The 27355-nt window shown below is 47.6% G+C and overlaps 1 protein-coding gene across 3 annotated transcripts in view; it reads right to left on the reverse strand.

Annotated features, from left to right (window-relative positions):
* The window catches only part of LOC138525649 (uncharacterized), a 29188-nt gene extending 2759 nt beyond the window's left edge, over positions 1 to 26429 (reverse strand). The window contains exons 1-2 of one of the 3 annotated variants that reach the window (XM_069635709.1): positions 26218 to 26429; positions 12974 to 13046 (exon numbers count right to left, since the gene is read on the reverse strand). In XM_069635709.1, the coding sequence (XP_069491810.1) occupies positions 12974 to 13046; positions 26218 to 26234 (90 nt within the window). In that variant the 5' untranslated portion in view covers positions 26235 to 26429. The remainder of the gene's footprint in view (positions 1 to 12973; positions 13047 to 26217) is intronic. The other 2 variants (XM_069635706.1, XM_069635708.1) reach the window with 2 other exon arrangements.
* Positions 26430 to 27355: the final 926 nt, after the last annotated feature.

Genomic DNA, 27355 nt, shown 5'->3' on the forward strand with positions numbered 1-27355 from the left:
AGTTTATTTTTTATTTGCTCTCTATTTTTCGGCACTGTAACTCTCATGTGGGTAGGGGAATAATCGCATTCTGCTATTTTATTCTGGTAAATTGAAGTTGGACCTAAATCTTTATTTTCAGCAATTTCTATCAGCACAGATGGCATTGTGCGAACATGAGCTCTTCAGGGGTAGTTTCTCATATTTCCATGAGGCATTCATGGCTCAGGTGTTTTGTCTTCACCTAGATAATGGACAATCACTTTTTCAACACTTCCATCAAGAACTTCATAGCCATATCTGTAAAATGTAACTTGCTCGCTACCAATTCATCTTTGGAAGTATGACTTCCACACCAGAGGACTGGCCCTCGGCAGAGCATGCCTTCCTTTCTGAATACATTTATACTGATCACATCTCCAATCATCATTTCTATGCTTTTGTCCTTCATAACTGTATAGGAACACCTGACCATTTTCTGCATTCGTTGCTGGAAGTGTGGAAATATTGCCTTTAACGTGATGCCTCAAAATGATGAATACTTCTTGTGGTGAAAGCAGAGTTTGTTTGTTCATATAAACTATGCTGCACATTCTTTAGGAAAAAGTACAAATATGAATTAAATTCAAAATGAACACTGTTTCCCTCACACCACATCATTACAAATACGCAGGCAGTGTGTTTGTTACTCAAGAATGGACACAGTAATAAGGGATGATGTCGGGACACAGTGATAAAGGAAGCACGTCTGGATTTAGTGGCCTATTCCGATGGAGGTGTAATTATGCTAGAGGTGTAATTCATGGGTGAATTCCACATTCAGAATGTACACCTGTTTTTTATACCTGTTTCCTAGCTTTATAATGGGGCCTATTCTGCTAGAGGTGTAATATCCCCATAGGGTTGTTTCACTTCTAGTAGAATAGGGCCCATTATAAAGATAGAAAACTGGTGTAAAAAGCAAATGTACATTCCGAATGGGGAATTCACCCATGAATTACACCTTTAGCAGAATATGGCCCTAAGGACCATGGGTGTGTTACACCTCTAGCAGAATTGGGCCCTAAGTTCCACACTATATACTAAAATGGGCATCTATTTGCTGATAACCAGTAACCTGTGTGTATCAATGGGGTAAACACCATATCTTCAGCAGCCTCACTAGAAGCCCTTCACACTGATTCCTCTAACTTTCCCTACTCTCACTGATTATCCTAGAAGGATGGGAGGTCTTCTGATCAGTAAAGACATGCTATCCACCTCTCTCCCCAATTACCTAATCTTATTTTCTTTTGAGTGCGTCTGTATTCAGCTCCTTGCTCCACCTCCTCTTGCATAATTCTCATCTATTGACCTCCTTGAGTCATCAATCTCCCTTTTCCAATGACTTAGCCCTCTTAATCAAATCCCTGCCACTGAACTCCTGGCAATTCAACCTGCCAAACATGACTACGGCCACTGTCTTCACCTTGACTCCTCATACTCTGCCGAACATGACTACGGCCACTGTCTTCACCTTGACTCCTCATACTCTGTCGAACATGACTACGGCCACGGTCTTCACCTTGACTCCTCATACTCTGCGAACAGGACTACACAGGACTACGGCCACTGTCTCCACCTTGACTCCTCATACTCTGCCGAACATGACTACGGCCACTGTCTTCACCTTGACTCCTCATACTCTGCCGAACAGGACTACAGCCACTGTCTTCACCTTGACTCCTCATGCTCTGACCATTTTCTGGTCACCCTCCACAATCAGTCGACCCAATTTTGCTGAAACTCACTGGAGTAAATAACTCCTCATCTGAATAAAGTCAGGCCCTTCCTTAAGGTGCTCTTTCCATCTGTTACCAACTCCAGTGAGAAGGCCTTCCAAGATTTTAACCTAGCACTAGTGCTCTCGTTGAGCACCATTATCCTTCTTGCTGTGTCCTGACCCTTGGATTTCCCCAACCATCCAGCATCTCAGAACCTATTGTGAGGGGTAAGAAATGTGAGGCGGCCAACTTTGCAAAGAGTTTTCAACTTTAGCCATTTTATTAAATAAAGAAAAGGTTGGATTAACGCCTCACTATCCCTACCCTGACAAGGATTTCCCCATCTATAATAAACTAAAGAAAACACTAACAAGAGGATATCTGTCCCTCACACTTGTACATTCAATAAATCAATAAGGAAATGTATGGCAGTTCAATCCAACAATTATATAGCACATAAAACCACATTCACAATATGGCCACTGCCTCTTCTCATAACCTGGGTTAATTCCCCTTGCCCAGGTTTCAGCAAGGTTTTGCTCCACAGTTCATAAGAAATCAGGAAATTCTGTTTTGCCACAAAGTTCCAACACAGTTCTTGCGGATTTAAAACCCGATAATAAAAGGTTCAGTTGTATCAACAATGTACCAAAAGAAGTGATAGGTTCCAACTCCTCCTGGAGTAAGAACAGGTTCTACATTTGTCTCCTTCAAGTAAACAACAACTGTCTTTGTCAGGGTGATATGACATTGTGTCGGGAGGATAGCTCTGGGGCAAAGTGCTCGCCTTGGTAGCAAGACGGCGTGGAGCAACACAGGTTTGATCCCCGGGTCCACGCTTAGAAATCTCTGGGTATTAAGCGCGTTATAAATAACCAGTTACATTTGTGGGTGACTTTAATCTTAAGGTCAATGAGGTGGAGAACTTTAAGGTTCAAAGCTTTCTGTCCTCTATGAAAGAACTCTCCCTCCCCCCAGCAGGTTCATGAACAGACCCATTCTTTAGGTAACACCTTGGACCCGATTTTCTCAGCAGATGCTGAGCTCACTCTTTTTGCGGCCTTTCAAATCCTGTGGTCTGATCATTTTGTTGTTCCCTTCACCTGGGGCATTAAGGGCTCGCCCTCTGCTCCACCAGCCAAATTAGTCCAGCGGCGTGGATGGCGCTCAGTATCTAAATCTAATATGACCTCTTTTATACTTGCCCGACTTTCAGGGCTGTCCCCTGTGGACATGAATTCTTTAACTAGTACTCCGACAGCAGTTGCAGACAGCCTTGCACTGCTCAAGACATCTAGGCTATCTTCACGCCCCTCTCAGCAGTGGTTCATGGAGGAGCTGCGTGCCCTTCGCCTACAACGCAGGTAGATGGAGTGAAAGTGGAGGCGCTCTTATACCCCCAGGGACAAGCTTGCTTTGTCTCTTGTCACCTCCCAGTATCACCTTGCCATTTCATGTGCCAAACGTGTCTACGTTACATCTCTTATTGAAACTTCTGTGACTCACCCCAGTGAGTTGCTCAAAGGGGTTCGTAATCTCTCTACTAGCTTACCGGTTCCCGTTCCCTCCTCTCCGGCCCTCTGTAATTCCTTGTCCACATGTTTTATGGATAAAATAATTTCTATTCAATCGAATATTGCTGTTACTCACCTTCCTTCTGAGGCTGATATTGATATATTTTATTTGTATCGCGCCCATACACAAGTGTTTCAGAGCATGACGAGGCAAGGGAGGGGAAGCAAGGGAGGACAAAACAATGTTCTTACTAGGCCCAGTCACATTGAGAACGTGCAAGGGCAGAGGAGAGGGAAGGGTGAAGTGCGAGGGGCAGGGGAGGAGTGGAAAGTGCTGAACACGTCATAGAACAACAACAGGTAGTGCGGCCAGCAGGTGGTAAGTGCGAAAATAAGGTGTAGACAACGGCTGTATGATAATTGCTGGAAGGGGACTGTAGGGTAGCAGATACAGACACAAGTGCAAGGGTTGCCAGGAGGCAGTGCAGGTGTGTGGCTGGGAGGGCAGGGATCTGGGCCCAATATCAGAGGGTAACCAGGTGCCCGGTGCCAAGGCAGACAGATTAGCAGGGGAGAGGAAGAGCGAAGGCAGAAGCAAAGAGGAAGGTCTTGAGGTGCTTCCAGAACCAAAGATGGTTCTCCTCAGGTTTCAGAGAGGCAGGGAAGCTGTTCCAGATGGAGGCCCCAGCAGAGGAAAGGGATCTACCCCCAACTCGTTGCTTGGAGAAGCAACTGACCCTTAGGGAGTTGGAGGTGAAGGAGAGAAGAGCTCAAGTAGGCAGGTTTTTATGGAGGGAGAGTTCAAAGTATTAAGGACCCAGACCCCAGAACGCCTTGTGGACAATGCAAAGGGTCTTGAATTTAATCCTTGCAGCCAATGGGAGCCAATGAAAAGATTTTAGGGCTGGAGAGATACGATCCCAGGGCTTGAGGCTAGGGACAAGTCTTGCAGTCCTGTTCTGGATGAGCTGCAGAGGGCGGACAGTGGTTGCCGGCAGATTTAGAAAGAGGCTGTTGCAATAGTCCTGCCTAGAGAGAACCAGAGGTCTGGAGACAGTGAGCTTCTGGGGGAAGGAGTGGAAAGGAAGAATACCTCTGAGGAGTTGCAGTTGGTAGTTAGACTTTTTTGAGACATCAGAGATGTGTGGAGAAAAGGAATGGGTGGAGTTGAAGATGACCCAGATGTTCTTGGCCTTCCAAGTGGAAGCAGGGAGAGGGCCAAGGGAGGCCAGCCAGAGAGTGACAGGAAAGGAAGGTGCAGGTGTGCCGATGAGGAGGATCTCTGTCTTACTGGCATTAAGGCAGAGGTTGTTGGCGGCGCACCACACCTGGATTGCAGACAGTCAGAGATGAGAGAGGGAGAAGAGGTGGCAGAGGGGAGCCTGAAAACAAGTTGGGTGTCATCCGCATAGCACGGAAAGTTTGAGCAGAGGGCAGCAATGCAGTGGGCGAGCGGTGCCAGGTATTGGTTGAAAAGCCAAGGAGAGAGGTTAGACCCCTGGGGAACACCACAGGTACAAAGTGAGATAGAGGAAAGGAAGGACCCAAGTTGGACCTGTGAGGGTTGGTTGGAGAGGAATGAGGTCAGCCAGGCCAGGGCCTGATCAGTGATACCAAGGTTATCACTGAGGCGATTGAGCAGGATGACATGGTTGACCGTGTCAAAGGCAGAAGAAAGATGAGTAGGATGAGGACAGATGGGATATTAGAATCAAGGTTGGAGAGCACTTTCCGTGCTTCTGGCAGCTCTAAAGCCAGACTGATGGTCATGAAGACAACCAACAGAATCAGTGTGAAGATTAGGCTGGGAGATGGCCAGCTTTTCCAGGAGTTTGCCCAGGAATGGAGTGATAGAGATCAGTGATAGTTAGCCGGGCAAGAGGGGTCGGCTATGGGTTTCTTGAGAAGAGGGTGCACAAGAGAGTGCTTCAGAGGCAAGGGGAAGGCTCCAGTGGCGAAGGAGTGGTTGCAGAATTCAGCCAGAGCAGGAGCAAGGGTGTTGATGTGGTCCTTGATGGTTTTAGACGAACAAGAAATAACCTGTTTTGACAAGACTTTCATAGATTGGACTTTCTGGAAATCTCGTCAGGGGAGAACAGCGGAAAAAATGAAAAAGAGGGAGGAGAGGCGGCTGCAGGGGGGCCAGAGGTAGCGGAGAGAGAAACGGGAGGAGGAGAGGACGAGAGGGTGGACAGGATGTCCTGAGCTTTTCAGATGAAATGAAACCCAAGGCACAACCTGCTCACATTGTAACTAAGTCTTCCTTGCAAGTAACAGTGCCACAATGCCCCCGGGCTGTCTGCGCGCTATATAAATTTAATAAATAAATAAATAAAATAAATAAAGGCAAGGTGTGATGCTGGAAATGCAACGGAGGGCCAGGGCCTCCGTATCCTTGTCCTTTATTGCCTTATCATGTATGTTCTGTCTGGTTTCCCACGTGGGAGTTCATGTGGGACTCCTAGCGGTGTGGCTCTTCCTCTTTTTGGTTTGGTGAACAGACCTTTGGGATACCCTTATGGCACCCATGGGTGGGAGTACGACCCTGTACTCCTAGTGTAGCATCCTCCATTTTGGGATGCCCGGTCATTGGAATCAGTGGATTCCGGATAGGAAACAAGATGGCCCCTGTGGCCTCTTGCTTTCTATCGGCTGCTACCTTACTTTTCCCGAAGTCACGGGAAGCCCTGACTCTGTCCCTTCATCCTGACTGGCTGTTGGGTGGAAGTTCCATATATGGTGTTGTGGGGGGGAAGTCCAGGTCAGACTGGCTGGAGCCTTCCAAGTGACTGTATGTTGTCAGTACGCCCGTGGGGTGGGACCTGTGTGAAAGGAGTGTGTGACGAATACGCATTTCATGTTATGGGTGTCTAGTACCTGCGTTTGACACAATGACCGAGACAGCGCTGCCCGAAACTGGTATGAATGCAGTGTGTAGTGCTGAATGGCAGAGTGTTTGTCCGAATCCACATTATGTGTCTGGATAGAGAAGAATGGCCTGAATGCAACGTGCGCCGGGTTGGCTGCCTGACTGCCTGACTGCCTGAATGCCCTCCTGAGTGATTGGTTGCCTGAGTGTGACCCAGCAGATTGGGAGATCCACAGTATATCTGGGGACCTCTCACTGCTAGAAATCGTTCAGAAGCTTAAGTTGATACTTGATGCTTGATGCTTAGTGCTTACTCACGAAGCAGAGACAGAAGAAGGTGAACCGCTGTTCCCTTCGTTGCAATCTGAAAGCTGCTGTGCCTTCAAGAACTGATCCAAGAAAGGACCTGGCTAGGAGACCTCTTCTCGAGCTATGAGGGGCCATCGTGCACCAGCTGATCTTTGCCAAAGCCCCTTGGTAGACAGACCTACAAAAGGCTGCCGACCGAAGAAGGGGATCGCCGAGGAGAACGAAGAGAAGCACCGGATAGCAGTCCATTATCGCCGACCGGAGCCGTAGTGCTCCTTTGCCTAAGACATTAGAGCCAAGGACTCCCTTGCCCATCCTCGTCGACCGCTTTCGTCCTGCCGGAGAAAGTCAAGGCCGCCGACGACCGAGGAGAATCCGCCGGTGGGTTTCCCGCCACCCGAAGACCTCAGAGACGCTGACGAAGCTACTAAAGCCAGCCGTGGTCCTGTTCCGTTCACCGACGCCAGATGCTGATGACCCGACGCCCTTTCTGGGCCAAAGTGCTTAATTGACTCTTTGTGGCAACGAACACTCGTCGTCGAGGTGCACCGCTCACCTCAGCTTGCAGGACGTTTTCGACCGATCGTCAACGAGCACCGCAAGAACCAAAGCTGCTGCAGCAACAACAGTGTTCACCCTTTTTCCTCATGGGATCCAGACGATCCGTGGCTCCTGCCTTAAAGGGAGCTGCTCAAGAAGGATCTGTCGACGACCAGACGTCGAACTCTGCTATTTCAGGTACATTGGGGTTGTAGAACTATTTAGAAGGAAATAAGACTCTTGTGAACAATATATGGACTGGGCTTGTACGACATATCTTTATTTACAGGTTGCCCAGGTGGGGGGGAACCTCACGCAGAACTTTGTCTAGTTATCGGGGCCAGTATCCTGCCAATTGTTCTAACCAACTGCTTTTCCTCCTATGTCTATTGTTGGTTACCTTTATTAATTGATTTGTGTGATATTTGACCAGAGTACAGTTGATGCACTTTAATGAAATCTCATAGTAATTGTGGTACCATGTAGAATGGTGAATATATTTGCCATTATAGATTAACCGAGCACAAAGTGATTTATTGTGATTGTGTATAAAACCTTGAACCTTAATTATATAAAGACTGTGTTTTAACTAATACAGTATGTGGACATTCCTTTGTGGGTGCTTGGGGACTACACTGTACTTAAGAACCAGCCCGCATCACCTCCTGAGAAGCTAGGCCTTGATTGCTCGACCATAGCTACCCTATAGAGAATCTTGGCTGGGGTCCTCTGTGCCTCTCTTCTGCGCTATAGAGAGCAAGAGTACAGACACCCTCCTCCAGTCTTTACTCAAGGGCCAGGTGACAGGAGAGGTAGAGTCTGCAGCAGGGTTGCCCAGCACCTTGCAGATTTTAAAGAGTTCGGCCGAGTTGTTAGATGCCACAAAGACGCAGGCTTGGATATAGGCTCTCTTCTTAGTGCGGACAAAGAGCCGATATTGCCTTTGGAGCAGGCGGCAGGCCAGTTTGTCAGAGAACGCACAAGAAGCCTGCCATTTCCTTTCAGCTACCCTATACTTGCGTTTAAGGGTAACTAGGTCCAAGTCATACCAATAGTTGCACTTGGCTTTGGGCTTCAAGCGGATCTTCATGACAGGGGCAAGAACATCAAGAGTATCAGAGATATAAGAGTAGAGCATGGAAATGGCGGTGTCAGGTTGTGAGTCAGCCAGAGGAGGGGGGGAGAAAGTGGTAGCGAAAGCCTCAACTGACACACACTTCTTGGGTCGGATGACCGAGAAGGTAGGTGGCAGTGTTGTAGTTGGTTTGGCCTGAGGGGTGGAGAGGGAGAGATGGGAGGAAAGGAGAGAGTGATCCCTCCAGGAGAGAGGAGTGGTCAGAGGGATAGAGAGGGGGAGGTCTGAAGAGATCAGATCATCCAGAGTGTGTCCAGCAGAGTGAGTCGGCCAGACGGAGAATAGAAAGAGAGAGAGAGAGAGTCACAGAGGTCGCGAAAGAGTCCAGAGGAGTGACAGGAAGCATCCAGATGGATGTTGAAGTCTCCAAGAAGGAGTTGAGTGGTCGAGGCCAGGAGGGAGGTGAGGCCCGCCCACTCAGAGAGGAAGGCTGTGATTTGACCAGGTGGCCGATAGATGATAGCCACTGTAAGAAAGTGGCCAGGAGAGAGAGAGAGAAAGCCTGCAGGCAAGGCATTTGAAAGAGGAGTAGGCCTGCATAGGAATGACAGAGGCAGGAATCCACTCCGGGAAGAACAAAGCTCGCCTGCTCCGGAATGGTTGGATCTGGGTGCGGAGAGGATCTTGTAGCCATCGGGGAGGAGAGTGTCAAAGCTTGTGACAGAGCTGGCTGTGAACCATGTCTCGGTGACACTGTGGACATCTAGGCCAAGTTCTTCCAGGAGGTGGCAGTAGTCAGCGGAATGTTTGACAGCTGTGCGAGAGTTGAGTGGCAATATGGAGAAGGTTGCCATCCTTGAAGGCCTTCGTGGAGGAGTACAAATCAGAGGTATGCCCTGCGGAGGTGTAGAAGGAGCCCGAAGGGGAAGGAGGAGAGGGCAAGGTAGCCAAGGAGGAGGCATACTTCCTAGTATGGGGTTCACATTCTGGACTACAAATGTGGTTGCCATGCTCGTGAGAATCAATGGCCTGGTTTCATAGGTTATCTTACATTTGTATAGCGCCTCCAGTCATAGGTTAGGACTTCAAAGCGCTTCATTGATGAGCTTATTTGTGTGGGTTCTGCTAAGGGCTGACAGTTAAGGTAAAAGGCGCTGGGGACCTCCCCAAGCTTGTATAAGTTGGACATAGAAGATGACACAGGGGATCGATCCCCAGACAAAACTCACAGGGTCACTGCACTAAGTCAGGGGGCAGTCATAGGAGACGTCACGCACACCATAATGCCATCTAAGAAGAGGGGGACAAGCAAAGCCTCTTTTTGAACAACCTTAAATATGGGCAGAAGAGTCAAAGGGGCTATCCCGTGTTTTTTTTTATTGATTTTGCTATCCCGTGTTATTAGCAAGAACCAAACATTCAGTAGGGAAGTCCATGCCATTTCCCTTTATGCGAATGGACTTGATGCATTCTGGCGTCACTGGCGGGAGTTTGGGGAATTAAGGGAGCAAGCGAATGAGGTTCACATGGCTAATGGGACTCCAGCGAACACAAGCAGGGTTTGTGAGATGGCTGTAAACAGAAGTGTTGGTTGTGAATCACCCATGAGCACAAGAGCAGTTCACTGGGTGCCCACGAGTGCGATTTGTAGGATTGCTGCAAATAATTGTGTTTAACCAAAAAATGTAAGGAAATCAGCTTCTGTGCATCTATCCTGCTACAGGACAATCACTTCTCTCTCACTAGCATAGCAGAGCTATAGGTTTAAATAACGTTTTGTTTTCAGAAATTATGATGGTTTATGAGATTTGTGTACTTTCCAAGTCAATTCTACAAAATGGGATTATTTTAGCCCATGGTAAGAACTGGATAAGAAAGTGGCACAGTGTAGAAATTACAGAGTGGGTGAAAATCCCAGCTTTCTCTCTTTACAAATGTGTGATCCTGGGCATCTCCTTTAATATTGGATTACCTAACCGGTTTTAGGGTATGCCCTCCTAAAAAGCCTCACTCATTGTTATACTGGCTACAGTGTTGCTTCATCTGTAATAATAGTGAGCGTTGGTATATTGCACGCCATGGGCCCTTTGCTCTCTAATGGCAGCACTACTCAAAAACCATGACCCTCTTCTCATCCCAGTCTGTCTGGACACCACCTGGTAGCATTTAATCTTCATCCAACATCTATGCTATTGTATGTACAATTTATTGGCCTTGTGTAGCTATGCTTGAGTACTTATGCACCCTAGGAAACAGCTAATCTGATTAGCCAATTCTAGATTATGCAAGCATTTTTCATACCATCTGTACCATGCATTTATACTATGGCCGATAGGTTAGAGTTCAAAGGAATCTACCCTTCCTCACCTTCCCCCAGAGACTCAATGTTACACATGCTCTGGTTTTCTCCAGGCTAGACTACTGCAATAGCCTCCTCCTTAATCGTCCTTCATCTACCCTGCAACCTATCCAGCTAGCCAAGAATAGGGCAGCAAGACTAATCCTTGGCCTCAAGCCCAGGGACCGCATCTCTCCTGCCCTACACAACCTTCACTGGCTCCCGGTCTCACTACGGATTAAATTCAAATCCCTCTGTATCATCCACAAAGCTATCTGGGGCCGGGTACCACTCTATCTTCACCGCTTACTGACCAAATACTCCCCTTCTAGATGCCTCTGTTTCACTGGCACCAACTCCCTGCATGTTAAGCAGTTTGCTAAACAGAGAGCTGGTGGGCGATCACTTTCCTCAGATGGCTCCCTCCTGTGGAACAGTCTCCCTCTCCCTCTGCGTCTTGTGCATGACCTCCTTAAGTTCCGAAAAAGCCTCAAGACATTTCTCTTCACCTCTTCCTTCTCCTCCTCTCTTCCCTGCTAATCTTACAGTAGCGTGTCTGATGTGCAGGGCCCATATGTGTCCTCAGGGCCCTGACCCCCCACATCTCTCAACCCAGCCGCCGTCTTTCTTCTGCGCTCACTTAGACTCACCCTACCCATTGGTGATTGCACTTATGTTCTTCTCCTCTTAGCACTTACCCCGAGCATCACAGCACCTACCCACTTTCCCCCCTGCACTTGTACGTTCTGACCACTCACGAGCAAAGTAAGTTTGTCTCCCCTCCCTTTTATTTAAATCATTTGTACTATTAATTCAATGATTTATCTTTACTGTAATTCATCGTCTACCTACCCTGTACCCACCGTTTACCCTGTGGGCGCTTTGAAACAGGCTAATTGTATAAGGGCCTAACAAATTACCAATGAATAAATACTACAGCCGATACACCTATGGCTGCTATTGATAAAAAGTGCCCTGTACCTATGTTATAACACAAGAATCCTTGTCGTGGACGGCTAATGCTGCCCATCATTCTGGTTACAGCAAGAAGCAGCTGTGGGACTGAAGGGGAGTACCCATACTTATCTCCATCACTGCGAGGCAGCACATCAAGCTATGGGTTGTGAGTGCAACCAGTTCAGTGGGGCAAGATATTTTGGATCCCCTAGTTACTTTGGTTTGTGAAGAACAGTCCCAAAAGTGTCTCTGCCCCAGGCTCCAAAAGTGCTGAAGCTGGCCCTGACCAAATGTGAGGCAACAACCTGTGCAGACTGGCAAGGCTTGCTACAGGGGAGCTAAGGAGACCCTTCTAGGTAGGAAGGGGGCGGGTTATAAAAAGACAGAATTAATCTGCAGTGAGGCAGTCATGTGAGGTCAGAGAAGGAGCAGGACCAAGAGACCAGCGAGGAAAATGTGCAGAAAGTGGAAGAGGACTTGGATGAGAGCTTTGGTGTGCTCGGAGAGAACGATAGCAGGCTGCCGGGATTGAGAGGTGGTACTAATGTGTGTTGTATGAGTGGGGGTGAGAGTGATTGAGGATACGTTAGGAAGATAATGAGAAATAGGGGCTTGGGGGAGTGGTTCATACACAGAGAAACAAAAAGAAAGTTAAGTGGGAGAAAGCAACAGAGGGGGGAGATGAGTAAGATCAGGAGGGAAGAGGAGCCAAGCAAAGTGGTACGACCAGCAGCGATATCTACATAGAGAGAGAAGAATTTAATATATCTGGAATTGTTGCTAATCCTATTACTTGTCACTCACATGTCTTACCACCCACGGTCAACTCGCCACTGTTCCCACTGGCACAATACGAATGACCATTGCTAACATATGTACCATACATAATGTACCTAATCATGTACCCCACTGTATCAATCGAATGTCACAATTTGCGCCCTACAACCTCACCATGTCGAGACTAGTGCACTACCATATCACAACCACTCAACTGCACAGCCTTGAGAAAGACGTATGGTCGAAACACGTGTTGGCACTGTAGCTAATGCATCTGGCATATATCCAACTACATAGAGAGGTCTGCCAATAACTGGCAAAATAGTATACAAATAAATTCTAACTGAACCTATGAAACAAAACTCAACTAATCTCAGGCACACAACTGTGTCCTTTATCATTAGAGATTGAATACAGGGTATGAGAATACCAACTGGCACATGCCACAGTAACAGGGTCTCAGCCCAAATTCATACAGTCTTAAACACTGGGACTGCAGGAGCTCTGTCCCACCGGAACCCTAATTACAGGCAGCAGGATATATAACCCAAAGCTGGGAGCCCGATACAGACAAGCGCGGATATCCACAGTTCCTTCAAGCTCCCACCCTCGAGTCTATTGTACCCAGCAACAGGAACCCTGCTGCTTTGTTTTAACCAATACAGCATGACAGATTATCTGCTATGCAGAAAAGATGTCAAAAACCTCTTCTCTCCAAGAGGATCCACAGACCATGCATTCCCACCCAAACACAACGCACCAGAGAACCTACTTCAAAAATGTATAAAACTGGAACGCTATTGCACCAAGGAAATTAATACATTTTGGGAAATCTTTACATTGCAAACATACCTTGAACAAGAGAAGATTCCTCGTGGCCTCAGGATCATAATTTCCCCAGACTTCAACAACTGAGCATGCTGACCTGGCAAATCAATGGGAAGAAAACTTAACACAGGGCTCCCAAACAATGTTGAAACTTTTAATTGAGCATGCAGAAAGAGAACACCAGAGGCTTACAATAGAAATTGACACCCTGAAAGCAGACATTGAATCCAGCAATGCTCTTATCAGCACCAAAGAACGCAATTGCAAAATCATGCACGATATTCTAAAAAAAATCACCAGGATGAAGTCAAACTCAGAAAATGCTGCAAGTTTGCACAAGATGAAAGGGACTACAGAGACAACCGTGTTTACACTTTCCAGCCGGAATTTGATGAGAACTACAGAACTCTCAGGAAAGCACACCCAACAGCTCGCCAGCAAGCTCTGACATTGATAGTGACAATGAAACTACGCCAAAGAGCCCAACCTAGACTAAGGAGACCAGCTGTGAATCACCAACCAGCAACACTACGAGCTGGGAAAAACTGTACCATTTTTTAGACTAAATCAAACATACAAGAAAGGGTCCAAGGCCCCTTCACACACCAAGAGGGTTCGTTTCCAGGAACCCCTAGAGGAGGCACATCCAAGAAGAGAGAAAACAAGAGGCACCCGCAGAGGGTCCAAGAAACATGAACTCAAGAAGAGAGAAAACAAGAGAGGCACCTGCAGAGGGTCCAAGAAACATGAACTCGCAGTACGAAAGCGCCATAAGGCTTACAAGATCCCAGACGCAGTTAAAACAAAGGGACCCCAGACGATAAACCTGGTGCTAAATCTCTCCAGCTATTCTCTCAACACCATGGAAACAAATGTACCGAATAAAGGACTCGCCTCTGCACCCACAGTCTTTGGACCATGTTCAATCGCACATTGAGCTCTTCAAATTTACCAGAAACCTCAAATTGAAAAAAATAAACATCGCCAAGAAAGTCAATTGGCATACAACAAATACTGAGAACTCCATCATCAGCACAATTGACATGCAGAACCTGAACCTCACATTTATTGGTGAACCTAGAGGCTGATGACAGATACCAGTCGGACCGAAACAGATTTAGTCGGACCAAAACAGATGTAATCAAGGACCCTAACATCGAAGAGCATAATATGTACATACCAGAACCACGCAGAAAATCCAAATTTACACCCACTCTATATGGAGACAACGCAATTGACATCTTTCACCAGGCAGTTGCAAGAGATCTCCATATACTGGAAGACGGAATGCCTCGCCACACCAACCATGACAGGAGAAACCTTAACCCAGATGAAAGAAAGGCTCTCACAAATTTACAGGAGGACAAGGCCATTATTATCAAAGAAGCGGATAAGGGTGGCAACATTGTCCTCCAGAACAGACTACATTCAAATGGCAATAAATCACCTCATGACACCAGGATGCTATGAAACATTAGCCACCAACCCAACAGCAAACATCGTCAATGAAGCAAGCGATTAGGTGAAGAAATGGCACAGACGAGGCCTAATCACAGATGATGAACGAGATTACCTACAACCCAAACTACCTACCATCTATTTATTGCCCAAAGTGCATACAAAGTATGACAAAATCCCAGAAGGATCCATACTCAGTGCCATTGGGTGGGTCACCAAAGCCTTCGCTAAATATATCAACAACGTGCTGGAAAAAATATCAACATATCTCTGCGATAGCATGTACACGCGACTCGTATTACAGGAGGTTGTTTGGGAACCCAATTACATACTTGTGACACTCGATGTTAAAGCACTCTATAGATCAATCGATCATGTACTAGCACTCCTTTGCCAAGGCCTCAACATCCTTTTTGCATTTAGATCTGGCCAAGGAATTTTTGGAATTCTCTCTGACCAGCATGGTCTTATTCAATCAGACATACTACAAACAAAGGGATCGCAATGGGGGCAACATATGCTCCGTCCGTTGCAAACCTCTTCCATGAATCATTATGAACAGGTTCATGCATTTGCAAACAAAGATTTTACTAGAATGGTACACAAATGTTACAGATATATTGACGACGTACTGATGATCTGGACAGGAACTGAAAAACAACTCACAGACTACAAGGAATACCTGAACTTCAACCACTTTGGCATAGAACTAACAGGGACACACAGCAACCTACCCATTGACTTTTTGGACATTACGATCAAAATCAACAACAAAGCCCTCAAAACCAGCACCTACAGGAAGCCCACAGAGGTCAACTCAGTTCTCCACGGCAAGAGTTGTCACCCCAAATCAGTTATTAACAGCATCCCCAAAGTGGAATTCATTAGGGCCCAAAGAAACTGAAACAACAACGCAGCTTTCGAGTAAGAATGTGATTTACTGCGAGCGCTTTTCCCAAAGAGGCTACAAGGGAACAGTAATTGAAACAGCATTTAAAGTCCGACACATATCCAGAGAAACACTGTTGACCCCCCGGATCAAACTGGGACCAAAGGAGGGCACGATCAGATATGTCACCAGATATCAAGATAGCCACCGAATCGGGTGGAAACACACAAGCATATAGGGTGGGACTGTAAAATCAATCCGATACAAAGTCTATGGAAGAACAAGAACCTGACCGAAGTAAATAAACTCCAGAAATGGCCAAACTGGGTGGCGGCTGGAATACAGAGGATATGATTGAGAGCGGCATTTTGGTCCCCTTTGAGGAGTTGATGAATAGATTTAATCTCCCTACAACAGAGCAATTCCGCTACACACGGCTGAGACACACCATTCAAAATCACCTACCAGAGCACGCCAACATGCCTGACTGTACCCCTTTGGAGAGGAATATAGTCCTAGACCGTGTCGATACTAAACCACCTCAATCATGTATAACGTGATCTATTCCTTTGCGACACCAGAGCTGGGCAGTCTAAAATCGAAATGGGAGAGGGACATTGGTCAAATATTGCCCGAGGACTGGATCTCGTTCCTGATGTACCCTCGTGAAACTGCCATATCAGCTAGGATTAGACTGATACAATTCAAAATATTAGAGTTTATTATCCACAGGTAGCTTTATACCGTTGGGGAAAGATCACGGATCCCAGCTGTCTATGCTGTCATCGGGAGGGCACCTTCTACCATATACTGTGGGAATGTCCCCATATACAGCAATACTGGCAAAGATGTTGTGAAAGACTCTCCCCGGTTATGGGTCGCACCATCCATAGTAATCCCAAATTGGTACTGCTAGGGGTTGAGGATGAAGAGGACATGACCCGTTTTGAAAAATTGTTGTTTTCAACAGCTCTGGCCTTGCGAAAAGAAATGTTGCGCAGCTATGGGGGTCAGAGAAGATCCCACAATATGAACAATGGATAGCGGATGTGGATGTATGCATAGCGATGGAGAAACGGGTATATGCAGTCAGGGGGTGCCCTGGCAAAGCCTATAAAATATGGGGGAAATGGGAGGAGTGCTAATGATCTACTGGTAAACATCTACACTAGGATATGATGAAGCCAATGATATGAAACAGTATTGGACCAATTGATGTTGTACCACTGTGCGACGATCCGTGTATTGTGTATTGGTAAAGGTTGTTAAAGTAAAATCAATAAAATGTGTTATAAAAAAAAAAAAGATAGCCCCCGAAAAAACTCCTGGCGAAGCATTGGCATCTGCTCAATATTGATGAAGACATCTCAACTTGTATTCCAACGAGACCCCAGATGTCTTACAGCAAGGCACCCACACTACAGACTTTGCTTAGCCTGTCTTACATGACACCTGAAACTAAACAAGACAACTGGCTAACGTCTACAAAAACATCAGGCTTTTACGAATGTGGAAACTGTTCAATGTGCATGCATGCCTTCAACGTTTAGGGAAAACCACAACCACAAAATCACTGATTTTATAAATTGCAAACCCAAATATGTCATCATCTGTACTTTCAAACGGCTATATATGGGCAGCACTATCAGGGAGCTACGTATCAGGATTGGAGAGCATCTCGAATCTTTGAAATCCCAAGACTCAAAATACCCACTGGCACAGCATTGGCAGGAAAAACAACAGTTGGAAAGAAAGAAGACATCAGATTTGTGGGACTTGAAAGCATCAAGAGTGAAGCAAGGAGGAGGAGACAAGCAGCTACGACTAAGACAACGCGAGGCAAAACTTATTTGCAAATATAGGAATGTCAGCCCAGGCCTTAACTCAGACCATGAACCAAACATTTTCATGGGAACACCTTACATCAGTTAAGACTGACCCCGACCACCCTCTAACCCAATACAGTTCTGACCTTTTCTACCCAACCACATCAGATCTTACCCCCCAGACCGCATGGAGCCCAGCTATCCTCAACACCCTCCAGGAGCAGCTCCGACATACACAGATGCACCCCGCATTGATTACATGCAAGGCGGTACTACCGTCCTTGACTCATTCATAACCCCCACAGCTTCTCTTACCAACACCAGGACTATGATACACCTAGAGATAAGACTCACTATCGTGGGCAACTTGCCACAAGACCTTAAGCTCGCACCAACTACCTTTGGTGATCGGCCTTCACAACACAGTGGCATACTATTTAGAATACTTGCCCGTTGGCACAACAACCACTTAGCACCCATACTAGCCTCCATCCATGCTAAACCATGTGACGGTATATGCCTCATCGGGCCATGTGACATCAGAACACAATGATTACCTAACAAGGGGAACTCGCCCCGCAATATGGGTTTTTTTACACTACTATCCTTTGAACATGCAATCGCTAAATTGCACAATTGCTCCAGCAATGCACACCCTGAGGTCTTCAAACCTCACTAACCAGACCAGTTAGGGAAATGTAATACTATTTGGAACACATGCCTTCGGCACGACTACTGAGCCTTTATACTAACCTCCATTCACCCCACCGGTCCATGTCCAACCATGTGACGTTACGTGCCTCATCGGGCCATGTGACATCAGAATACAACCAACACAATTACCCAACATGGGGAATTCACCCCCTGCAAGATGGGGGACCTTACACTCCCATCTTTTGATCATGTGATCGCTAAATTGCACTATTGCTCCAGCAATGCACACCCTGAGGTCTTTAAACCTCACGTACCCAACCAGTTAGGGAACTATGTTAACTACCCCTGGTGATCTGCTCGAACCACACATAGGCACACCCTTTGGAATACATGCGAAACGTATGCCACCCTAATTATCAGCAACACACAACCGCCCATTCACCAGATCAGCCCGCCGGCCCAAATCGCAAACAGCACACGCCAGCATCTCATTTCGTGTTAGCAAAGCACACATTGGAGCAGATATTTTGTAATTGGCCACTGCCTAATTATTAAATACAAACTAAATAGATTCATGAAGTATTAAACAATATATCTACATTAGCACAAGCGTCGCAGGAAACAGGCGGAATTGGTTTGTCCTATCAGCAGATGTACGTCCTTGGCGCTCCTAGCCAATCCGGACCCTTCTCTAAACGGCACCCACCACCATCCATTCAGAACTCTCCATATATAATTCTACTCCACAGCCACACGGGATCGCTACACAGACTACAGCTGTGAGCCCAGCAGACGGACTGTTAGCTTCCTCAGCCACGTACATTACTAACTCCCCGCCTACGGATGCCACGCACTTTACCCAACTTCACCTCACCCACTTCACCTCCTCACTTCGCCGGACTCAGCACACACCCTCACGCTGAGCACACAGCGATCTGCCGCCACGGTTCCCGCACTTTCCTTTCCCTGCGCACACGTTGGCACCTCACTGCATGTTCCCATCCTCCCAGTCCCTACAGAGCATGACCGCGGCGCGCAGAGCATTCTTCCCACACAGATAACTCGGGCACTTTTACTTTTGACCTTCTGAAGGTCATTAACAGCCCCCAAATGGGTTGCTCAACCTATGCCCCTCGCCACCACCAGGGCATGCCCACGGCATCCAACCTGGATTCATGACCAACCATGATCGAGCCCACGGGAAACAAGGGGCTAACTTGTTTCAATTTTCTTACAAAACTGGCCATCACCGGGGCAACCAGCCACAGGTCCAGTGTCCATGTGACACAGAACTACCACCAGTTCTGGCAACCATGTTGCCCCATCTCCACACGGATCGCCACCTGCTACCCGAGCTCCCCTCACCCGGTGAATCCTCACGCCATTTCACTGCCAATCACATGCAGGACCACCCTACCCGCCAGGGATCGCCACCTGGCTCCCTCCGCCCAGCCCGCCACCACTCACCCCCATTCACACGCATACTGCAGGACCGCCTCATCCTCTGGGCACCCCCAGAAATCACCACACAAAACCCATGATCACCTATCACCTATCAGTTGGGCCACAGGCTCTATACTCACACAGCATACTTATCGCAACAGAAGCTAACTGGACTTACCCATACAGGACAAGACAGGCCCTCACTCCATGGTAAGCACGCATCAATATCACTAATACTACACACTGATTCATGTCCCCTGACTAATTTCTCCTTTCTCCCTGCTTATGTTAAAACGCATGACTGAAATGCTAACCTATAACACACTTAATATGTTTTGAATTAATCGCTCACTGATAAACCTGATCTATATTAATAGATCTGGAATTGTTGCTAATCTTATTACTTGTCACTCACATGGCTTACTACCCACTGTCCACTCACGGCTCACCACTTTTGCCACTGGCACAACACAAATGGTAATTGCGAACCTATGTACCATACATAATGTACCTAATCATGTACCCCATTGTATCGATCAAATTTCGTGATTTGCGCGCTACAACCTCACCATGTCACGACTATTGTACTACCATATCACAAACACTCAACTGCACAGCCTTGAGAAAGACCTATGGTTGAAACACGCATCAGCACTCTAGCTAATGCAAACAGCATCTGGCATATATCCAACTACATGCAGAGACGTCTGCCAATAATTGGAAAAATTGTATACAAACAAAATTGTAACTGAACCTATGGAACAATAAAACTCGAGATATCTCAGTCAGAAACTGTGTCCTTTATCATGAGGGACTGAATACAGGGTATGAGAATACCAACTGGCAAATGCCACATGCAGCGCCACAGTAACACAGGGTTTCAACCCCAAATGTAAGAATTTAACGACTGTCACTAGAAAGAAGATGAGCCAGAAATCTGACCATCACTGATTAGGTTACTTAAAAAGTCCCTGCGGGAGTAAGCTTTTATGTCACTTATAGCAGTGCAAGCGTTGACAGTAGCAGTACACTAGGATTAGTGAAGCAGCAATAGTCAAGGTTGAATCTTGTGTTTTACTCCACTTTCAATCAAATGCTTACCTATCCACTACCATGTACTTCTGTTTCAAAGTTTGAAAATGATCAGAACAAAGCTAATAGTATTTGCACACAAAATTCAGCTTTTAACAGAAGCTTTTTCTCAAAAAGGGCATTCCACCGTCCCGCAATAGGCGTCGACCTGGAATGAACTCAACCCCATCCAAAGAAACGAGAAATAAGTTGATATATGCAAATCGTACGGTTTTGATATGAAATCCTTCTTGGCATACCAGAGGAGTACAGAATAAACAAAACTCCATGCGTTTAAGTTAGGGATGGGTACCTGCAGGGCCGGTCTATGCATCAGGCAGTGCAGGTGGCTGCCTGAGGTGCTAGCATGTTGGGGGCGCCATACTGCAATGCTGGACCATTTCATTTTATTGTAATGAATTAGTACTATATAAATTGCTACAAAAAAAGCATCAGGCTCCAAGAGCACTGCGCGATGCTGCAGTGCCTGCGGTCAGCACAGAAGTGCAACATGCGGGCAAAGCCAAACTAGCAGTGCCCCTGAGGTCTTATTACTTGATTTTATTATCCTAAAACCAACATTTGTTGCTTAAATTCCCCGGGCCTGGCCTGACTGCACATGTCTGCCTCCTCCTCAGCTCGTGCTCTGTATTCTAGTAATTGGGGGTGTTATTAGGCTGGGCTGCTCAGTCAGTTGAGCTCCTTCTTTTGGACGGAGAACAAGGAGCCCGGGACCTGACTAACTTGATTAGTCGAAGAGATTAATCATAGAAGTGCAGCCTTGCCGAGTCACCATTGAGCTCAGGATCAAGGCCCAGGTAGGAGCAGCAGGTTCAGCAAGGCAGGAGGCCAAGCCAGCCACTGTGCTAAGCCAAGAAGCCCATCTGCCACCACCACATGCAACTGAACCGGGTTGCAGCCTGCCTGTGGCTTGCTGTGGAGTGTAGAAGATTGATCGCTGGGGGACTGTCACCCGACCTGCTGCTAGCTGTCTGAAAACACTTGCACAGCCTTGCACTGACCACCAACCCAAACTGATTGAAGGTACGCAGGCAATAGTTTTCCCATATTTACTTAAGTGCCCTTAGATGTATTTATTTCAGTTTCTGTACCATAAGCAATTTGACTAGTCATAGCAAACAAAACCTATGCTAACAAAAGACGTATACTTGCTTAAAGACAGCAACCTACAGTATGTGTCTCACAAAGTGCACATAACACTGACCAGGGTCAAGTGTACCCATTTTGGTTGCGATGCAGGTGTTAAGCAGGCCTATAGACCTTGGCTTGTACTCCATATTTGTTGTAAAGCCAATCACCCTGGGTTCAAAACTTCTCTGGGAAATAGATGTAGTCTACAGAATGAGAATGCGTCCAATATGTGACATCTTGTTTAACTCTAGAAAACCCCACCATTGCCTCGACTGTCTAGCCCCACTGTCCCCATACAAAACCATGATTTTACAGGCTTTCCCACCCAGGGGATTTGATGTTGTCTTCAGGAATCAGTGAGTGAAATTAAAAGCCAGGTTGCAGCAATGCCTTGGATCGCATGGCCATGTCAAGGTTGACATAGTACTGCAGGGTTAGCTCTGTGCACAGTGGCCACCCAGGGAGGGCATCATGGCCTTTCAACCCTTCAAATGAAAGGGGCCTCGAGCATTTGCCCTCTATTGCCAGTCAGCACTCTAAAAACACAGCAATATATTTCTTGATATATTACTTGCGTTTGGGGCTTACAGTGTGCGCTTTGCAAGCTGTGTTTGCTGGAGCCCGTCACTTCCATTGGGGAAATTAGAGGTTTTATCACCTCGTTGCATTTCAACACTAGTTCTTCCACGTCAGCCAAATGCTCACAAAGAAGGAATCATTGCTATACAGCAGGCATTCAGTGTTTCAGCTCCCTGCAGGCTCGCTGTCCCGTGATAATTGGAAGCTAGTAACCTTATCTTTGTCTCCATTATAATGTACACCCCCATGGATTCCTCAGGCTGCCTTCTGCTCCTGGCAAGGGAGGACCCCCAACTATCATGTTGAAACGGATCTGCGCACATCTTCAGCCGGGCCTGTATTCATCCTGCCATAATGTCATAGCCAAGCAGCAAAACTGTGAGCAATTGTCTAGTGGACTGTGTATCCCCAACGCCCCTCCCGAATCCTGGAACCAAGGCATCAACGTCCGTGGGCCCCTTTTAATGGGCTTTGTTTGATCTGTATTGTAGAGCGCTTCATGGTCATGGCACTCCCCATATCAAAAATCGCTTAGCAAACCTTAGTGATAACTCTTCTTGTTCCGCACAACTATACTAGGCACTCAAGACACACTTTAATATATGTGTAGTATAAAGTCATGTTAGTGCATTTACCTGTTCTACCTGTTCTAGAGTTTATGTCCGATCAAGTTCTCACTGGATTAACTGTGGTCTCCATATTCCAGTGGACCTAATGAGCCAAGCATGGCCTTGCTGGTCAGCCTCCTTCCGTAAGCCACTGCAATTACCCTTCATAGCAGGCTCCAGCAGGAGTACAGGGAATGCCAATGAGCATTCAGAGTGATGTTCCCTATTAAAACTGGAGTGTTATTGAGTATGAAGGTATACCAGCCCAGTCGGATGGAATGAAGGTTGAGGGGCAAGAGCTTCAGAAGCTAGGTCTATACATGGAAGCTGCATAAGCCGTGCATGATGCACAAAGGCTGTCAACAAGTAGGGCTGTTACATGCATCATTGGAAATGCATTTGTTGCTACAGTAGCGTGAGACCAAGGCACTACACACAGTACTGTACATCTAGTTCTTTATTGCATGCCTTATTCACACAACATTTGTAACATACAATATGTGTGTCATTTGTGGGGGGCGCCAACAATGCTTCCCGCCTGGGGTGCCATCTGGTCTAAGACCGGCCCTGGGTACCTGCTTGAATACATCTCTACACAGTACATTGCAGAGCACAAATTAAAAATCTGTCAACAAAAAGAGGCGACATAGGTTACTTTAATATATGGAAAATCAGGTTCCTCCGTAGATCAGTCTAACATCAATAGCAACAAAAGATGGTGATCAAAGTGAATATTGAATGAGCTGGTCTCATTATCAACGAAGAAGAAACTAGCGTGAAAATGGCCACCACATTCTCAGTCATTTGCCCAGGAACTAACAGTGCCCGACTCCATTACTTTTTCTCTTGTAAAGCGCCACAAATGGTTCACAATCCAAGGTTCGTCCGTGTGAAAAGTGGAATGAACGAACTGCCGAAACTTGCCGAAACTTTCGGGGATGCGGCCGCGCTCTAATGCAAGGCAGACAAGTTCTTCTTTCATTTGTTCTACAGTCAGGGGAGGGTTCTGTTCTGTAGATGGGGGCCTGCCAAAATGGGTACTTTGGCTGGTGGGCAACGCCAGGAAGTCTTTCGGACTTTTTTGCACTGCAGCATTATATACTAATTTGTTGAAAACACTCGGGCCTTTAACCGCACTCGACATCTGCACGACGGCGGCCTGGGCTGTGCCTGGTTCCTCCCGCAACCTCCGAGCCGCAATCATGAGCCTCCCTTCTGAGAGCATAAACTCCCACATCTGCTGCATAATCCGAGGTTCGTCTGTGTCTAGAGTGAAGTAAGCTAACTTCAGTAACTCCTCGAACGTTTTGGGTACACGGCCGGGCTCTAATAAACAGACAGAGACCAGTTTCTCTTTCATTTGTTCTACGGTCAGTTGTGGATTGTGTAGTGACCGGGCCCAATGCATTATTCCGGGCGCCCGGAATAATTTTTTAGACAGCACAAACTCCCACAACTGCTGCACAATCTGAGGGTCGTCCATGTCTGAAGAGTTGCAAACAAACTTATTAAACTTGTCCATCGTTTTGGGGATGCCGTCCTGCTTAGAGAGGGAGACTAGTTTTTCTTTCCATTGTTCTAGGGTCAGGGGGGGTGGCTTGTTTAGTTTTTCCGACAGCACAAACTCCCACAACTGCTGCACAATCCGAGGGTCGTTCATGTGCCATGTGGAGTTAACGAACTTCTGAAACTTGTCCATCGTTCTGGGGATGCGGCCGCCATGCTTAGAGAGGGAGACTAGTTTTTCTTTCCATTGTTCTAGGGTCAGGGAGGGTTTCTGTGGCGGCCCGTTTAGTTTTTCTGACAGCACAAACTCCCACAACTGCTGCACAATCCGAGGGTCGTTCATGTGCCAAGTGGAGTTAACGAACTTCTGAAACTTGTCCATCGTTCTGGGGATGCGGCCGCCCTGCTGCTTAGAGAGGGAGACTAGTTTTTCTTTCCATTGTTCTAGGGTCAGGGAGGGTTTCTGTGGCGGCCCGTTTAGTTTTTCCGACAGCACAAACTCCCACAACTGCTGCACAATCCGAGGGTCGTTCATGTGCCAAGTGGAGTTAACGAACTTCTGAAACTTGTCCATCGTTCTGGGGATGCGGCCGCCCTGCTGCTTAGAGAGGGAGACTAGTTTTTCTTTCCATTGTTCTAGGGTCAGGGAGGGTTTCTGTGGCGGCCCGTTTAGTTTTTCTGACAGCACAAACTCCCACAACTGCTGCACAATCCGAGGTTCGTCCGCGCATAAAATGAAGTGAGCGAAGCTCCAAAACTTGTCTATCGTTCTGGGGATGCGGCCGCCATGCTTAGAGAGGGAGACTAGTTTTTCTTTCCATTGTTCTAGGGTCAGGGAGGTGTTCTGTGGCGGCTCGTTTAGTTTTTCCGACAGCACAAACTCCCACAACTGCTGCACAATCCGAGGGTCGTCCGCGCATAAAATGAAGTGAGCGAACCTCCGAAACTTGTCGATCGTTTGGGGGATGCGGTCCCACGTGAGGGAGACAAGTTTCTCTTTGATTTGCTCTACGCTCAGGGTCTCGGATGGTTTCTCTTCCTTAGATGATGACCCGGTGCCATCGTTACTCTGGCTGGGGGGCAAAGCCACCCTCTCAGGCTTCACCAGGAGCCTCCCTTGTGTCTGCTCAGCTTCCCTCTCCGCCGATGCCTTGGCGGCTGCCAACCCCTCTGCTGATGCCTTGCCGGCGGCTGCTTCCCTCTCCGCCGATTCCCTGGCGGCGGCTGCCTCCCTCTTCGCTGCGGCCCTGCAGGCCGCAGCATCGCTCTCCGTTAAGGCCACCAGGTGCTGGCCGCTGATGTACAGGGGCCCGGTGCCCGCCACGAGCCAGAAAGTGACGGGTGGGGTCAGCTCCAGGCCCCCCAGGTGCACGCAGGTGAGAAGGGAGGGACGGAGGGTGGCCACAGGCACTCGCACTAGCGAGCCCTCCTGGGTCTCTCCTATAACCGCCAACACGTGCAGCACGTCCGGGGCGCCGGGGCCTAGGCTGGCCGTGCGCAGGGTCAGCTGCTCCCGCAGGTCATCGCCGCCGCCGGGGAAGGAGACCTTCGTCTTGGCGCCTTTCAGCACGCAGCCGAAGAGGAAGCTGTGCGTGCGCAGGGGCGTCTCGCTCTCCTCCGCGGCCGCCTGGGCCTCCATGTGCAGAGGCGCCGTGCTCTCCTCCGCGGCCGCCCGGGCCTCCATGTGCACAGGCGCCGCGCGCTCTTCTGCGGCCGCCTGGGCCTCCATGAGCAGCACACGCTCACGGGGCCGCGCTGGAGGAAATACCACTGACGGCAACACTCAGAACCGCAAGGCGCCGCGGACCACACAGTCCCGGAAGTGAACGGGGCCAAGATCTCAAGTTCTGAGAAACGGACCCTACAACGTGCAGTCTACTCGTGGTCACGTGACTGAGAACGTTACGTGGCGTGCAGCCAATAACGTCTGACGGCCGCTTGACATCTCGAGCGGGAAAGCACTGGCGCATGCGTGGCAGCAGGACTTGAAGGTGTCCTGGTCTGCCGCTGGCAGCGCTGCCATGTGTTCACTTTGCGCAGGGTCAGCTGCTCCCTCAGGTCATCGCCGCCAGGAGACCTCACCTTCCTGCTGATGCCATCCAGCACGCAGCCGAAGAGGAAGCTGTGCGTGCGCAGGGGCGTCTCGCTCTCCTCCCCGGCCGTCTCCTGGACCTCCATTTGTAGCACTCGCGCGCGGAAACACCAAGTCAAATCTCAGAGCCGGAAGTGTCGCACACTACCGGAAATAAACGTACGCCGAGATCCCCAGTTCTGAGGCACTTCCCCTAGCAACAGTCGGGCTACACTTGGTCACATGACTTGGAGAGCGTCACGTTACGTGGCGTGCAGCCAATATCGTCTGACGGTCTCGTGACATCTCGAGCGGGAAAGCACTGGCAGGCGTGGCAGCCATACCTGCCTGCATTTCATAATCAAAAATCTTGAGACGTATGCCCCGCCCACAGTCACACAAAACTCCGCCCATTTTCACATGTCTCTGCCCACATGTTAACCTGCTCAGTGATAAACTTTTTGGACATAGTCTTAAATTAAAAGGATACAAGTGTAAATCGACAAGGAAAAAATGTCATTAATGACCAGAAGACGAGTTGTAATAAAAGTTTGTAAAAAACTAGATGTTACAAATAAAAAAAAAAAAAAGGTAAATATGATGTGACGTCAGAAATTTGCAGCTCAACTTGAAATATGCATATTTCATTAAATTGCCTTTTCACAACCACCCACATTGCATAGGACAAAAGGCATTCGCCTTCCATAAAATCAACACGTTAAAATGTGCACATGTAAACTCTGAGAACCAGTACAAAGGTTGTCCCTGAATTTTGCAGTACGGAAATTGGACATTTCACCTTAGTTGTTTTTCAGCAAAAGAAACGCGTGTTCGCATTGAAAGTCAGTAAAAAAGAATGAAAGATGAAGCAAAATATTATTTGTTATTTTGCTTCACCTGCATTCTTTATGCCAATGTGCTGGAAGCGTTACAGTCATTGCTGCAGAGACAAAGCCACACTCGGGAAGGGAGTCCATGGCTGCGAAGTCCTGCAAGCATAACAAAACAAAAAAAAAAGCAATCAGTGAAAGCTTTCCCCCATTAAAATTCCTGAGATTCCAGGGTCTTTCTCGGAGACCCGGAGAAATGGCTAAAATTCCTGAGTCTCTGGGAAAAATCCAGTTGTTAGGCAGGTATGGTGGCAGCAGG

The sequence above is a fragment of the Ambystoma mexicanum genome, chromosome 7p, assembly GCF_040938575.1.
Source record: "Ambystoma mexicanum isolate Mex_15411 chromosome 7p, UKY_AmexF1_1, whole genome shotgun sequence".
Lineage (NCBI taxonomy): Eukaryota > Metazoa > Chordata > Amphibia > Caudata > Ambystomatidae > Ambystoma > Ambystoma mexicanum.